The 14,310-nt window shown below is 52.1% G+C and overlaps 1 protein-coding gene across 23 annotated transcripts in view; it reads right to left on the reverse strand.

The window, feature by feature from the left end:
- Mical3 (microtubule associated monooxygenase, calponin and LIM domain containing 3) overlaps positions 1-14,310 on the reverse strand; it is a 201,824-nt gene that overhangs the window by 23,352 nt on the left and 164,162 nt on the right. For 21 of the 23 annotated variants that reach the window (XM_031383246.1, XM_031383254.1, XM_031383248.1 and 18 more), the window contains 6 exons: positions 13,417-13,554; positions 9,587-9,697; positions 8,022-8,168; positions 7,414-7,496; positions 4,613-6,419; positions 4,073-4,167 (listed from right to left, as the gene is read on the reverse strand). In XM_031383246.1, the coding sequence (XP_031239106.1) occupies positions 4,073-4,167; positions 4,613-6,419; positions 7,414-7,496; positions 8,022-8,168; positions 9,587-9,697; positions 13,417-13,554 (2,381 nt within the window). Of the gene's footprint in view, positions 1-4,072; positions 4,168-4,612; positions 6,420-7,413; positions 7,497-8,021; positions 8,169-9,586; positions 9,698-12,007; positions 12,071-13,416; positions 13,555-14,310 lie in introns of all 23 variants that reach the window. The other 2 variants (XM_031383262.1, XM_031383266.1) reach the window with 2 other exon arrangements.

Raw genomic sequence — 14,310 nt, forward strand, 5'->3', positions numbered from 1 at the left:
GTTTAAAACAAACACAAGACAATCACATGATCACTTCCCACAATGCCACACAAGACTACACAAGAAGGGACCCTGGCTGACGAGTCTCAGTGAACTCCACCGTTGGAGCTGGGGTTCACTTTTCTAATCGCAGAACAGCATACCCTGAACCCCTTTGTGTCTGTTCCTTGTTGTATCCCTGTTTGTTGAAATGTGTGGTGACTTGGCCTTCCTCAGCCACAGCAACCCTTCCTTCCTTCGCATTCTTGCCATTGAACACTTAGCATGGAATGGGAGCTGGGAGCGGGAACTGGCCACTGACCCTCACTCTCTTGACAGGTCCTCAAACCTGGCAGTGTTCTTGAGCAGGGCCACATGGCTTCAGTGTGATACCCAGCTGTCCTGGGACTGGGCAAACCTACTTTTTTAGAACTAGACCAGGTGAAGGGAAAGGGAACAACAGAAATCACCGTGATTTAGAGGAAGTACCAGGGTTCGGGCAACCGTGGAAACCTCTTTACGTCACACACTGACCAGAATTGCTCAAAGCCCTGGCCAATTTCCTTTGCTTTTGTGGTCTTCTCATGGGTCACATAAAGTGCCTAAAGGTCCCTGAGGATGCAGGGAGGGAGGCAATCGGGATCTGGTGGCATCCAGGACAGGGAGATGCTAAGGGCAGCATACTGTGGGGACCCACACAGGATACCACATGCATGCTAGCTGGGGCACACACTTGCTGCTTTTAGCTCTGAGCACGGGGCATCATGCTTGCTCAGTTCCTCTGCCCTGCGTAGCCGACTGTGAGTGAAGTCCTCATGCAGAACAGGACAGTTTAGAGAGGTAAAGTACAGATGTGGTCCCCAGGGCCCTACACAGACACACTTCAGGGGCCATGGCAGCCTCTTATTAACATATTTCCTGCTGGGGCTGGTACCAGCCTGACAGTGGCAGTGAGAGGGAAGACAAACAAGACACAGTCTGGGTCACCTGGAAGGTAGGGTCAAGAGCATGGCTAGCTGGCTATGGGGCTGCTTCAGGGCTACCAAGCAGGATAAGGGGTTCGCAGAGGGCAGGGGGGACCCTAGTGGGCCTCAGTGGCGAAGAAGTAGCTGAGCAGGCTGCACGGAGGAGCCAGAAGGAAGTCAAAGAAAGTTATTTCTTGTTGGCAGGGCTTTAGATGGCTAGAAAAACCTGGATTGGGCTGGAGAGGTAAATCTGTTCGTAAAATACATGTTTTACAAGCATGAAGACTTGAATATGAGCTATAAACTCCACATAAAAGCCTGGCTTGGTGGGATGTGCCAGTAATCTTATAGCTAGGGAGGAGGTAGGCAAAGGTGGGTCCTGACCCCCAAGATTTGCCATCCGGACAGCCAGTCGAGCCTACATGGTGAGCTCTTCGCCATACACACCTATATAACACCTACATAAAAGGTTGACAGACACGTGAGGAGTGACATTCAAGGTTGCTCTCTTAGCTTCTCACACACGTTACAATACATGTGCTGGCACACACATGACTAGAAACATATAACCCCTGAATGATTTATTTTTGTATAATAAACATTTGAGTAAAATCAAGGTTTTGGTTTTTGAGTGTGCATGTGTCGCTACAGAAACTAAACCCAGGCACTTGTTTCTTAAGTGCTGACTCAGGCCGTGGGTCTGTGGAACAGGAAGAGACCTGGCTTCCTCCCAGACCACACTGTGGCCAGAGGCTTCCTTCTCCAGGCAGGCCAAAGCCCAGATTCCTAAGACAGCAAGACTATGGAGGCCTTATGTATGTAACAGGTGTACTCCACAGGGACAAGATCACTCCTTGTGCTCACAGGGAATACTAAGGACAAGCAGGGCCCCTGGCAGTGGCAAATGTGGTCCCCTTGCTCCTGATACTTCTTATCCTGAGAGGTTTCAAGCCCAGCAACACTGACGGAGGAAGCCAGAGGTGCCAGAACACCCTTTACCTCGATTTCCAGATGGTACAGTACCGTGGCTGGCTGAGGGCATAGTCTTTACACAGCGCCTTCTTTCACACTGAGTTGTTTAGACATCAGAGACTCAGTCTCTAGAAGTTTCGGCGTGTATTTCCTCCACCATAGAAGAGACACATTTTCTCATTATCTACAGTAGTGTCACCTGCTAGGAACTAGACATTGATTTGATGATGGCATTAAAAAAATATGTATTAATGCTTGCCATTGACTATTAAATGTCTCCAGAGGTTGCAAATGTTCTCTACAGTTTTGTGGGTGCTTTGCCCTGGTCTGTTCCCCACTGAGATTCCATGTTTGTTTCACTCTCCCATCTTTTTTTGTTTGTTTGTTTGGTTGGTTTTTTCGAGACAGGGTTTCTCTGTATAGCCCTGGCTGTCCTGGAATTCACTGTGTAGACCAGGCTGGCCTCAAACTCAGAAATCCGCCTGCCTCTGCCTCCCAAGTGCTGGGAATAAAGGTGTGCGCCACCACCGCCCGGCTCTATCTTTTGTTTTTGAGACAGGATCTTGCTATATCTCTGGGTAGTCCAGAACTCACTAGGTAGCCCAGGCTGGCCTTAAATTGTGTAATCCTGTCTCCGCCTCTGGAGTGTTAGGGTTGCATGGAGTCACCACACCCAGTTAAGTTCCATATTCTAATACCATGCCCTGCCCTAGTTCAGTGAGACGCAACACCATCTAAGAGGCATGTTTGCCACTGCCTGCTTGTCTTCAGCATTCCCCATGTGACCATTGAGGAGGAATGATCGTGTCCCTGTGGGATACACCCAGGACATAAGGAGTCCAAGGTCTTGCTGTACTAGGAATCTGCGAATGGCTTGTTCACACTGGTAGGAAATGAGTTCCTCTGCTCTTCATGCCTATGGTCATTGGGTGACGATGGATCCAGCATAGCCAACTGGAGGCATCCGGCACTCCCCACTGTGGCAAGACGTTTCATTACCTCATGGAGAAGCAGTGTGACTTGTCCACAATGGCAAACAGATAGAAGATTTGACCAATGTGACACAAATTGTCTCCACATGAGCACACTCACCATGGAGGCAAAGGGGACTCAGGGCCACATTCTCCTTTGCTCAGGCTCCTTCAGGCTTCCTAAGACGGTACCTGAGCCCAGTAGAGGGACGAGCTTTGAAACTCACGTGCATGTACACACACCACCTTTGTGCCAGTGTCACAGCCTGGAAGACCTCAGCAGGCACACCCAGTAGCAACACATTGGACCGAGTCCCCGTAGAGAGCACATAGTCCCACTCCTACATTTGGACTCCTGGTGCAACAAACGAGGCCTGGCTGCAGGCGATGGAGGAGGAGAGGTCTGTGGGTCTTGGTGACCAGGACAGTCGAGAAAGAGGAGATGGATGAATGGAGAACAGGGCAAGAATGAACTGGCTTTCTCTAGTCCATTGAGTTATTAAAAGAGGAACTGAATCAGGCTGGAGGATGGGGCTGTACCAGGAAGACACTACCTCAGTGAACACACACATAGTAGGTGCAGAGCTACCACAGCCTGCCCTGGTTGTTTTATAGTTCAAGGCTGTTGACCAAAGGGATAACTTAAGTCCAAGCCTTGAGAAGCCATGTCAAAAAGGTACACAAGGGGGGGTGGCCACTGGGAGATTACCCATGCCCCAGTGGATGACCCATACCAATAACTCTGACTAATACTTCGGGGTCAGTTCTTAAACAAAGTTCTCTCTACTTAACAAGTCATCCTGATGGAACCACCTGGTCTACCTCCTCTCCATGCCTGGTGCCCGGTCCATCCTTGCATGACTCCAAGCAGTACCTCAGCTCTTCTCCCATTGGCCCTGACAGATTCTGCTCATGGTGTAAATGTTCACGGCAGGCTGCTAACCAACAGAGCACCCTGGCTTTTTCAGACTGAGGCAATAACCCCAGCTGATCTCAAAGGCCAGAGAGAGAGAGAGCGAGCTGTGGTTTTTGCTGTTCAGAGCGCTCCGATGTCTGCCTGCTACGAGACCAGAGGCTCTCCACCCTGGCTTCAGACTGCCTTTCCTAGCCTGCTATTTTATCAGAGAATGAATCGATGCTTTGCCACCCTCTCTCTGAAGCCATTCAAGGACTGGGCCCACCCACCTCTCGCTTGGACTTCTGGGAAGACCTCTCAAGAATGTCATCACTGGACAGGTCTGAGTCTTCTGAGAAACTCAGCTGGCGCCGGAGCTGCAGCTCTGTTGGGTAAAAGAAATCTAAGTGAAGACGGCAGCCTGTACCCCATGAGCTACGCTGCAGGAAGTCAGCCATAGGTGGGTCTCTAAAAGATCCTCTTAAGGAAATAGGAGCTTGTCCCCAAAGGCGATGGGCCCAACACCAAATTAATGACACCCCAGACACCTGCTCAAGACCCCTTGGCAGGACTCTCTGCTCTACTCAAAATCAGGCCCATGTAAGGGGGTATATGACCCTGGGAAGGTTACCAACAGGAATCTACCCTACTGAGTTTCAAGTTGGCATTGGCCTTGGCTAATACAGTGGATCCGGCTGAGGTGCGTGTGGCTCGCTCCCTCTCCTAAGCACCTCTGTGGGAGCAGCCCAGGTAAGTGGATCTCTGTGAGCTGAATGTCTAGGGAGGCATTCCTCACACCTGTCCTGTGAGCATTCCTTGGCCACTCTTACCTGCTCTCACCATTGGAGATGCCCTGCGCTGGCCGGAGTCCACTGTGGCGCCACTGGACGGTGTGCTGGAACACGATTTCTCATCGCTCTTTTTCTTCTTGTCCTTCTTGTACCCGGAGAAGACTGATTTCCACAGGGACTTGGGCTTAGCTGCCACGTCCTCTGGGAGGCCTGGGCTGGGTTTCTCTGGGGCGCGGCTTTCCCCTTTGGGTTTCTTCTCTTTCTTGTTCCTTCGGGGGGAGAAGAGGGACGACCTCTTTTTGCTCTTTCCACTGGAGCCCTCGGATGAGGTGACAGAGCCATCAGGGCCTCCTGAGTCTGATGGAGGGGAGAGGATATCTTCGCTGGTAGCTTCGTGCTTCAGGGTGGGCTCCTGGGAGCCCCGGAAGCTTGGGTGCTTGATGGACTCGGAGCCTAGTTCCTTGCCCTGGGATGGTGCTGGGCGGGACCTGGAGGACATCATCTCCATGGCCTGCATCCTGCTCAGCTGTTTGGCCATGGCATCTCGCAGTGCCTGGCTCTTCACAGACTTCTCCCGGGCCCGCATGCGCTCCTCTGCCAGCTCCTTGGCTTCTGCGGAGACCAGAGGCAGTCCCCTTTTCTGTGGCTGCACATCATGCTCCAAGGGGGGCAGCCGCCCATTCTCCTTGGCCTGGAGCTTCTCTGATCGGGACCAGCAGGAGGGGGGTGTGAAGAACTTCTCCTGCAGACTGGAGTCCTCAGTCTTATCATCGTAAGTGTCCTCCACATCATCAGCAAAGGGGATCTCATCCACGCTCTCCACAAAGGATTTCCGAACCTCCTCCCTGGGGGGCTGGGCTGGCTCCCGTGGGGGCCGTATGAATGAGGCAGGGGTGGGAGGTGGGATAACTGAGGCTTCCCTGCGCTCAAAAGTCTGATGGGGTTTCCTTCGAAGGGTTGCAGGCTCCTCGTTGGGGGGTGGGGGCGGGGGTGGGCTGGAAGGTGGAGTGAGCATGGTAGAGTCTGAGGTGTTGAAGCTCTGGCTCCCCAAGGTCTTCATGTTGGAGGAGCTGCCATGGAGACCTAGGCCTGAGCTGCTGGACAGGTCCCTTCGTTCCTCTTGGTTGCTCCTCAGCTCCTTGTCAGAGGGTGACTTTGGGGTCAGCAGTGGGGGCTGGTCACCGGCTGACTTTGGCAGGCCCAACCTTTTAGGAACAGGTGGGGGTTTCAGAAGGCAGAGACCCTCATCTTGAGGTGACTTGTCAACTGAGTAGGACTTTAGGGATATTGGTTTCAAGGCAGGGGAGGGGAGGCGGGGCTCTGAGCCCTTGTTCCGGTCCACAGGAGTAAGGCCCAGGCTGCGGCGGATCTCAGCACTCTTTATCCAGAATTCTTCCACCAGATCACTCCGCTTCAGGGCCTCCTCCACAGCCAGAGGGCCACCGAGTCTGTCTGTGGGGTCTCCTTGGCTCTTCACAGGGACTGGGGACAGGGGTGTGGATGTTTGGGCTGGAACTGGCTGGAAGCGTATGGGGGACTTGGTGGGCGACGGGATGGAGGTGTCCGTGGAAGGCTGAGGTTGGGAACAGATGGGGGGTTGGGTGGAGGGGGGTGTGGGAGGAGTGGGAGGGGCCAGCAGAGACTCTGGCTGTAAGCTGGTGGGTGAGGTAGGTGACCTGGCTTCTGGCAGGGCCACAGGCTGTGATCGGATGGGCGAGCGCACAGTTTTCTGTTCTTCAGGGGTTTCAGCTTGGGGCTTTTCTCTGAGGGGCAGAGGTGCAGGAAACAGTGGCTCCTCAGGGGACTTCACCTTGGTGACACTGGAGGCAAGTGAGGGTTTGGCCTCCTACACAGAAAGAAGATGACAGAGGCTCAGAGATGAGGGTTTCAGAAGCCAGCACCTCCCTCAGGGCTTTCTCAAAGGGCCGGCATTTATTGAAATAAAGTCCTTTCCATCCTTTGGCTGTCATTCTCAGAGCTGCAGGAGAAGCGCCCTCATTTTCTGCTCTACTTGTTAACATTTTAAAATCTCTCTGTTTAACTTGGATGAGCTTTCATGACTGGTTCATCTCACACACATTCTTGCTTCTTGGTCCACTCACATGAACAATGGCCAAGGGCACTAATCAATTTGGCTTTCATCCTAACCCACAATAACTAGAGCTCTGGGGTTCCCTGAGGCACTAACATGGGGCTAATGCTATGAGAGGACTTAAAGTCATTGCTTAGCGCAGTCTGTTCTCGTCACACTGTCCCGCTGAGCGATCACAGCGGTGTCCACAGATACTTATGACACCCACCTCGTCCTTATGACACCCACCTCGTCACACCGTCCTGCTGAGCGGTCACAGCGGTGTCCACAGACACTTATGACACCCACCCTGGTTCTTCTCAGCTTAACTATTGGTCTGTGCCATGTTTCCTGGAGCCTCAGAGACCAAGGCCTGGGTTTGGACTCCTTCCTGGTCTGCCCTGCACATGGCCCTTCCCAGACCTCAGACGTTAGCCTGACATGGGTCATTCTCTAGTGTCACACACTGCTGTAGATCTAGAGGTATGCTGTTCATTTAAGTAGTTACATATTTATTTTACCAAAGGAAAAAATATGCCCGTTATAAACCTACAGATGCCTAAATATCATTGCATCGACTTGAAAATAAACTTGCCCATCCACAAGGACCGAGGCAGCAGCTGAAGCTTGCAACTCCTTAGTGGTCTTACCTAGCACAACATACGACGTTTTTAGAATTTCACAAAATGAGGTGGCTATAGGGTTTGTGGAGCTTACATCACGGGTCCTAAGGTCCCACTGACACCCCCACCCTTACAGTCCTTCTTACCTCTGCCCCAGGGCTGCGGGCTGCAGGGAACAGAACACCTTGTTTCTGAGGTGGCTGGCTAGGGCTGGAGACTTGGGAAGGACCTGGAAAGGAGGGACACAGAGGTTTATAATAGGAATGAAATCCCTTCCACCCTACAAACACTGGGGTAGGGTGCAGCCAGCTCCATGGAGGGTCTTACACTAGAGCCAGCCCCCTTGCTGAGGCAGGAGAGCAGGGATACAGACAGGACAAAGACAGGCTAATGGGCGCTGTGTTTCTCAGTCTGCCCTTAGGCTACTCTAGAAAAAAAAGTCAAGTTGACTCCCCATACCCTGGGTGCCCCTGCAGCTGGCACCCTGGTCATTATGTGTGGCAGCTATGACCTGGCTCTCAAGCTTTGTGAAGTGCCTTTAGTGTTCCCATGCTCTTCAACAACCCAAGGAGAGGTCCTGAGGTACAAACCGAGGCTGTTTGTAGAGATCTGTGGCCCCAGACAGGCAAGGACAAGGACAGGGACGGGTGGGGCTACTGCTGGGCACCATAGGCTCCATTCTGAGGGCCTCACCTGATATTATGAGCATGCCCTGTGGTCTCTGGCACGCTGGAAGGCACCCCCTGCCCCCTACCTCTCTCCTCTTGCTTTGGCATAGCAGATGACTTCTCTTCCTCATTTTCCGACACTCTCAGCTCCAGCTCTGCTTTCACCTGGGCCTGGCTCTGTAAGCGATGCTCCGTTTCAGCTTCGGAGGGGATGTCGTCAGACCAGTGCTGATCTGGGGGATGAAGGCAAGATACACAGTTTTACACATTTGGAGCCCTGATGTGTTCCTTTTCTGTGTCTTGCTTCTTTAGAGAGTTGCTCCATGGGGTGATCCACTGTGGCATGAGGGCTAAACTAGGCTCGGCAGTCCCTGCAAACCAAGTCTCTTACCAGGCCAGATTTGACGCAAAGCATCTTGCCTTCTGAGTGTGAAGTCTGCAGAAACCTGTCTATGTATGTGTATGTATGGTGTGGTGTATGGTGTGTGTGTGTGTGTGGTGTGGTATATCGTGTGTGTGTGTGGGGTAGTGTATGGTGCATGTGTGTGTATGGTGTGTATCCTAATCTGTTTTTTTTTGTGTGTGTGTATGTGTTTGGGGTATGTATGATGTGTGTGTGTATAGTGCATATGTGCATGGTATGTGTGTGTGTGTGTGTGGTGTGGTGTATGTGCATGTACAGGGTGTGTCTGTCTGTGTGTATCCTCATCCGTCTTTTTGTTGTTGTTGTTGTTGTTGTTTTTTGAGACAGGGTTTCTCTGTGCAGCCCTGGCTGTCCTGGAATTCACTCTGTAGACCATGCTGGCTTCGAACTCAGAAATCCACCTGCCTCTGCCATCCAAGTGCTGGGATTAAAGGTGTGTGCCACCACTGCCAGGCCTCATCTGTTTTTTGGGGCTATGTATGATGTATGTATATGTATGATGTGTGTGTATGGTACGTGCATGTCCTCACCTATTTGTTGTGTGTTTGGAGTGTGTATGATGTATGTGTGTATGGTGTGTATGTATGGTGTGTGTGTATGGTGTGTGTGTGTCCTCATCGGTTTGTTATGAGTTTGGGGTGTGTATGATGTGTGTGTGAATGTATATGTTGCATGTCCTCATCTGTTTGTTGTGTGTTTGGGATGTGTATGATGCGTGTGTGTATGATGTGTGCCCTCATCTGCGTGACGGGCAGAGTCTGACACTAGGTGCTTCGCATTGCTCTTCACTTACGTCACACTGAACCTGGAGCTTGCCTTTCGGCTTGACTGGTTGGCTTGTGAGCCCCTGAGGTCACCCTGCTTCTACCCTCCTCTATGCCTGGCTTTTACAAGGGAGTCAGGCAGCTGAACTCAGGCACTCCTACTTGTGCAGCAGACACTACACTGAGCAGTTCCCCCCAGCCCCCATCTGTCTGCTTTTCACACGAAGTGACCGTGACATAGCAGGCGGTGACAGAAAAACAAAATCAAAAAACTCTTTGGGGGTGCCTGTGGACTTACCCTCCCTTTTCTTTTGCAGGTCTCAGACTCCCAGCCCCCCACCCCCTGCTTTCTCCCTAAGCTTTCGCTGTAAGGCATCTTCTGTGAGTCCCACCCACTGTGGTCCTGTCCGCCAAGGCATAACAGGAGGTCACAGAGGCAGAGAAGGGAGGCTGGGCCCCATACCATCCAGTTCAGCACCGGTGTCGCCAGGGTCTCCATCCTCCGCAGCTTCCCCTTCGGTCTCTGCTGGCTCAGAGTCCACGTCCTCTTCTAGGTCATCCTCATCCAGAGGGGCTGTAAAGCAGAGACATTCAAGGACAAGAGGAAAGAGACAGACAGACAAATGCCTATATAGGGCATAAGAGGATAGTAATGCATAGGCCATGGGGAGAAAGGAGGCTCCAGATAACATGGAGCATGCTCTATAAGCAGCGTGGGTGCCACAGCCATGTGTTCACTCGGGGGGGGGGGGGCAAGGAGAAGTAGGAGAGGAGCTTCTGGCCTGGAGACATCACCATCTCCCCAGAGGCTGCTGCTGTGAGATCTTCAAGTCGTCATAATCAAGGGACGCTGGGAGGCCATCACCATCGCTTCTAACGGTGCCTACACAATAGGCCCAGTGCTGGCTGCTAATGTGCCATGAGGTAGTTGCTCATTTTGAGGTAGCCAGAGGGGGTCCCTGTTCCTCATGTCCACCTTTAAGTGACAAAGCTTAGACCTGAGGGTCAAGTGACTCACACCGGGCTCTGCTGTTAACCTGCATCGGCACGCGTGGAGGCCGATGCTTTTCTGGAGACAACTTAGAGGAGTTTATTAAAGCAGGGGGGTGGACCTAAATTCCAGGTAAAGATCCAGGCTCCAGAACCTCACCACCTGATCGTTCTGAGACACCAGAGCCATCCAGGGAGTGGGCAGTGCCAAGGCACTCTCCTATGCTGATGGCATTTTGCTAGGACAGACAAGGGAGAGAAGCTCAATTATCCCCACAGGTTTAAAACCCTCTAGGGATCTTCCTGGGACACTCATGGGAGATGTTCATTGGGGAATGTATGACTGTGACTCTGGGGACACAAACACCCACCGAACCACACCCCAGGTTCAAAACTAAGCTTTGTATTCTGATGGTGAGTTCATCCTTGTATACTGTGCCATATAGGAGAATAAGAGGCTGCTGGAAACAGATTCTGGGACCATTTTGGAGGGCCCTTGTGCCATTGAGGTGGTAACCACATTCTCTCTGGCAAGAAAGCTGGAAACGGTATAAAGGAGACCACTCTTCAGTTCCCCAGGCTGGCCAGCCCAGCCTGCAACCAGCCCAGCCTGGTCCTGGCCTCTTGTTCCTTCCCACAGTTTTCCTACTAAGAAACACCAGATGTAGAGTCGGAAGGGTGGGGGTGTTTCTACACTCCTGGGAATGAATACCTGGAAAGAAACGATGACCACACATATCAAGAAGCAAACACTTGAGAGCTATTGTGCAGCGGTAGCGGATGTGTGGGGAGACACAGCTAGAGCAATGGAACCAAGGGATGGAATTCTTGTTAAGATGGAGCGCTGCGCTGGAAGCGGCCACACACGTGAGAAGCAGCCACGCCAAGGAAGCTGGGAGTCACCGGAAGCTGGAAGTCACCATGTACTGTAGCTGCCTGCTAGGACATCCTTCCTCCTCAGCCTCCCCCTCCTTCCTCCAGCTCAAAGGGTGATGAGGACTCAACTGAATCCTCTCCCACCACACGTCTGCTTTCAGCTGTTGTTGATGACATTGGGTGCGTGCGTGCGTGTGTGTGTGTGTGTGTGTGTGTGTGTGTGTGTGTGTGTGCGTGTGTGTGCATGTGTAGGTGGTAAAGACCCACAAGCGTCACCCTTATTGGTCCCAGAAATCACTCCCAGACATCAGTTCCCAACCAGGGTGGATACTGTCTCCTTTGTGAGGGCGTGTGGGATTAGATGGAGACCGTTCAGCACTGAGGGTAGAAGCCGAGGTCTAGAGATCCTGCAGTGGGAAGGACTGTCCTTCCCCAAATGCCAAGCATCTCTCCTTGAGAAAAAGGTTTCTAGGAAAACAAGTAAGGACAACTGAGACTTTCCAGGCTGCCTCTGGCCTGTGTAGCTTAGTCCGGAGACCCAGCTTTGCTGCTGTGGCTTGTACAGCTTAGCAACGCCCACCGCTCCTCACCGCTTCTCTTCGGCAAACTTTGCAGAAATTCCTCTGACTCACTGGTGGGTTTGTGGAACGGTATCTGATCTCACTCCACATCCACAGCTACCCAACTTCATTTCTATAGGTTTAAAACTTCAGCATAAAGAGCTTCCATTTCACCTTGGGTTTCACAACCAACCGCTAACGATCACTTTTAAGAGGTGTGACTCCATCCTATCTCCGCTGTTGGTCTCCAGGCTGCCTGAGGATGGAGGGATGCACATCTGGTCCATGCACAGATGGGCTGTCTGACAAAGCATGCATGAACCCCACCCACTGCCTTTGCTCTTGCATGCACCAGCGACAGGAGCTGAGTCCTAGAGTTAAGGCGCCAGCAGAGCTGCCTAGAGAAAGAGGTTATGATGAATGGTGGGTTGGGGGGGTGTCAAATATCACCAGACTACCTCCGGAGACAGTCTCCAGCCAGGCCTGTACTGCTGCGCGGCGTACGGAGGGAAGGCCGGTCACTGAATTTAAAACAGATGATAAATGCAAAATTAAACATTGGTAAGTCCTCAGCAGGGAGAGCTGAAGTCTGTCATAAAGTTCAAAACAGAGGACGAGGGACAGAGACATCATAAGACAGACGGCCATGTGGTACTGACACAGGTAGGTGTGTGTGTGTGTGTGTGTGTGTTCCAACACGGATGTGTGTGTGTGTGTATGTGCGCACGCGTTCTGACACAGGTGTGTGTGTGTATGGGTGTGTGTGTGTGTGTTCCGACGCTGGCCTCTGTGACAGGTATTTGGGACAAGGAAAAAAAGACAGAACTTAAAAGAGGACAGCTTAGGCAAGGGCTGCTGAGTTGTCCTTGTCCCCATCTTGTGGGTCATCTTGATGTCCTAGAGAAATAAAACATCACACAAAATTCCAAGTTTTCCCATGGACCGGAAGTGATCTTCCACAGACGCCCTGAGAGGCATCACCCCAGCCAGAGAAGGCGATGCCACCAAGAGTCCCTACATGGAAGACAGGGGTCAAGAATGACGTATGACCACCACAGCTCTACTTGGGCGTTGCTCTCTTTTTATTGTTACTCCTTAGAAGAAGCCAGAGCTGGGGTATGGCGGGTACCTCTGTTAGGCCAGCTGCTCTGCAGGCTGAGGCAGGAGGATCTTGAGTTCAAGGTCAGCCTGGCTAGCTTAGTGAACTTGTCTAAAAATATAAGAAAGGAAGAAAGAAGGAAAGACAGACAGAAAGAAATTAAAAAAAAAAAAAAAGCCAGTCATGGCAGTGCACACCTTTAATCCCAGTACTCAGGAAGCAGAAAAGAGCAGGTCTTTGTGAATCTGAGGCTAGCCTGGTCTACACAGCAAGTTCCAGGCCAGCCAGGGCTACACAGTGAGACCCTGTTTTAAACAAACAAATAAGAAAGGAGCCAGAATCAAGTCCACGAGCACCTTAGTGGGAAACTCAGGCCACTCTGCCCAGGACTTGATGTAGACCATGAGATGGAGACCCCGGAGGCACCCATGTACTCCTCCTAAATGCACTCCCCTCTCTTGCCCTGACTTTGACGCTCCCCTCTCTCCTCCAGACATGCACTCATGCAACACCCACTCTGTCAACACACTCTGAAGAGGGATAGAGTGCCCAGCTGAGAAATGCAGGAGACAGCAAATTCTAGGTCTGCAGGTCAAGTTCACATTCCTGTTTCACATTAGTAGAGACAGAGCCTCAGAACTCAGAGAACTTTACATATCCTTGAATGACAGGCGAGGACAGTGGTCCCCCTGCAGACAGAGTCTCTGTAGTCATGGGAAGGGCCGGGACTCAGGGATCACATCGGACTCTGGGGCTTAAAGCAGTTACCTCTAGAAGTGGAGGACTCAGAGGGTGGGAGGATCCTCTCCTCTGCCTCTCTCTCACGGATGTGTGTCCAGTGCACATCAGCCTGGATTGCCAAGGGATCCGCTGCGGTTATGATCTGCTGCAGCCTCTTGTTCCCGGCTAGGGAGCCAGGTCCCCAAGAAGAAGGGTAGAGGGAGGGCAGGAGGGCACAGCGAACAGCAAAGGGAAGGAGGGTAGAGGGAGGACAGGAGGGCACAGCGAACAGCAAAGGGAAGGAGGGTAGAGGGAGGACAGGAGGGCACAGCGAACAGCAAAGGGAAGGAGGGAGGAGACAGCACAGGAAACGAAAGAGTTACAGTGTTTACCAGGATAAGTGTGAATAAGAAAAAGGTAAAAATTGAGATCATGCATGTTTGCGCGTGCACACACACACACACACACACACACGCATGTACACACACACACGCATGTACACACACACACCTGTTCATTAGGTTCAATTTAGTCATTGTGAGCTTCACATAAACTTCTTAGCACAGTGAAATCCACACTCCACCTCCGAATGCAGAAGGAATTTTTCCTTTCCCTCATGAAATGGATCCGAGGCCCCACACTGCCCAGGGTAGAACGGGGTGGACGACCCTCACCTTATAGGATTGTCACTCTAGGGCCCCAGGACGTGGCTGTTCCCTAGCACAGCACGAGCTGCGGAGGACACCCTTCCTGTCAGTCACAGTTAGGCTAGGACGGTGCACTGCTCTGCCAGGAACCAGCCAGCTACCCAGGACAGACACGTGCTTTGCTGCAACGTTCATTTTTACCCTCTGCAGCAAAGCTGCTGCCAGAGAGGAAAAGCCCTTGGGCCAGAGAGCACATGCTGCATGCTGGCACGGCAGCCGGTGGGGGGTGGGGGCA

Source organism: Mastomys coucha, unplaced genomic scaffold (assembly GCF_008632895.1).
Source record: "Mastomys coucha isolate ucsf_1 unplaced genomic scaffold, UCSF_Mcou_1 pScaffold20, whole genome shotgun sequence".
Classification (NCBI taxonomy): Eukaryota; Metazoa; Chordata; class Mammalia; order Rodentia; family Muridae; genus Mastomys; species Mastomys coucha.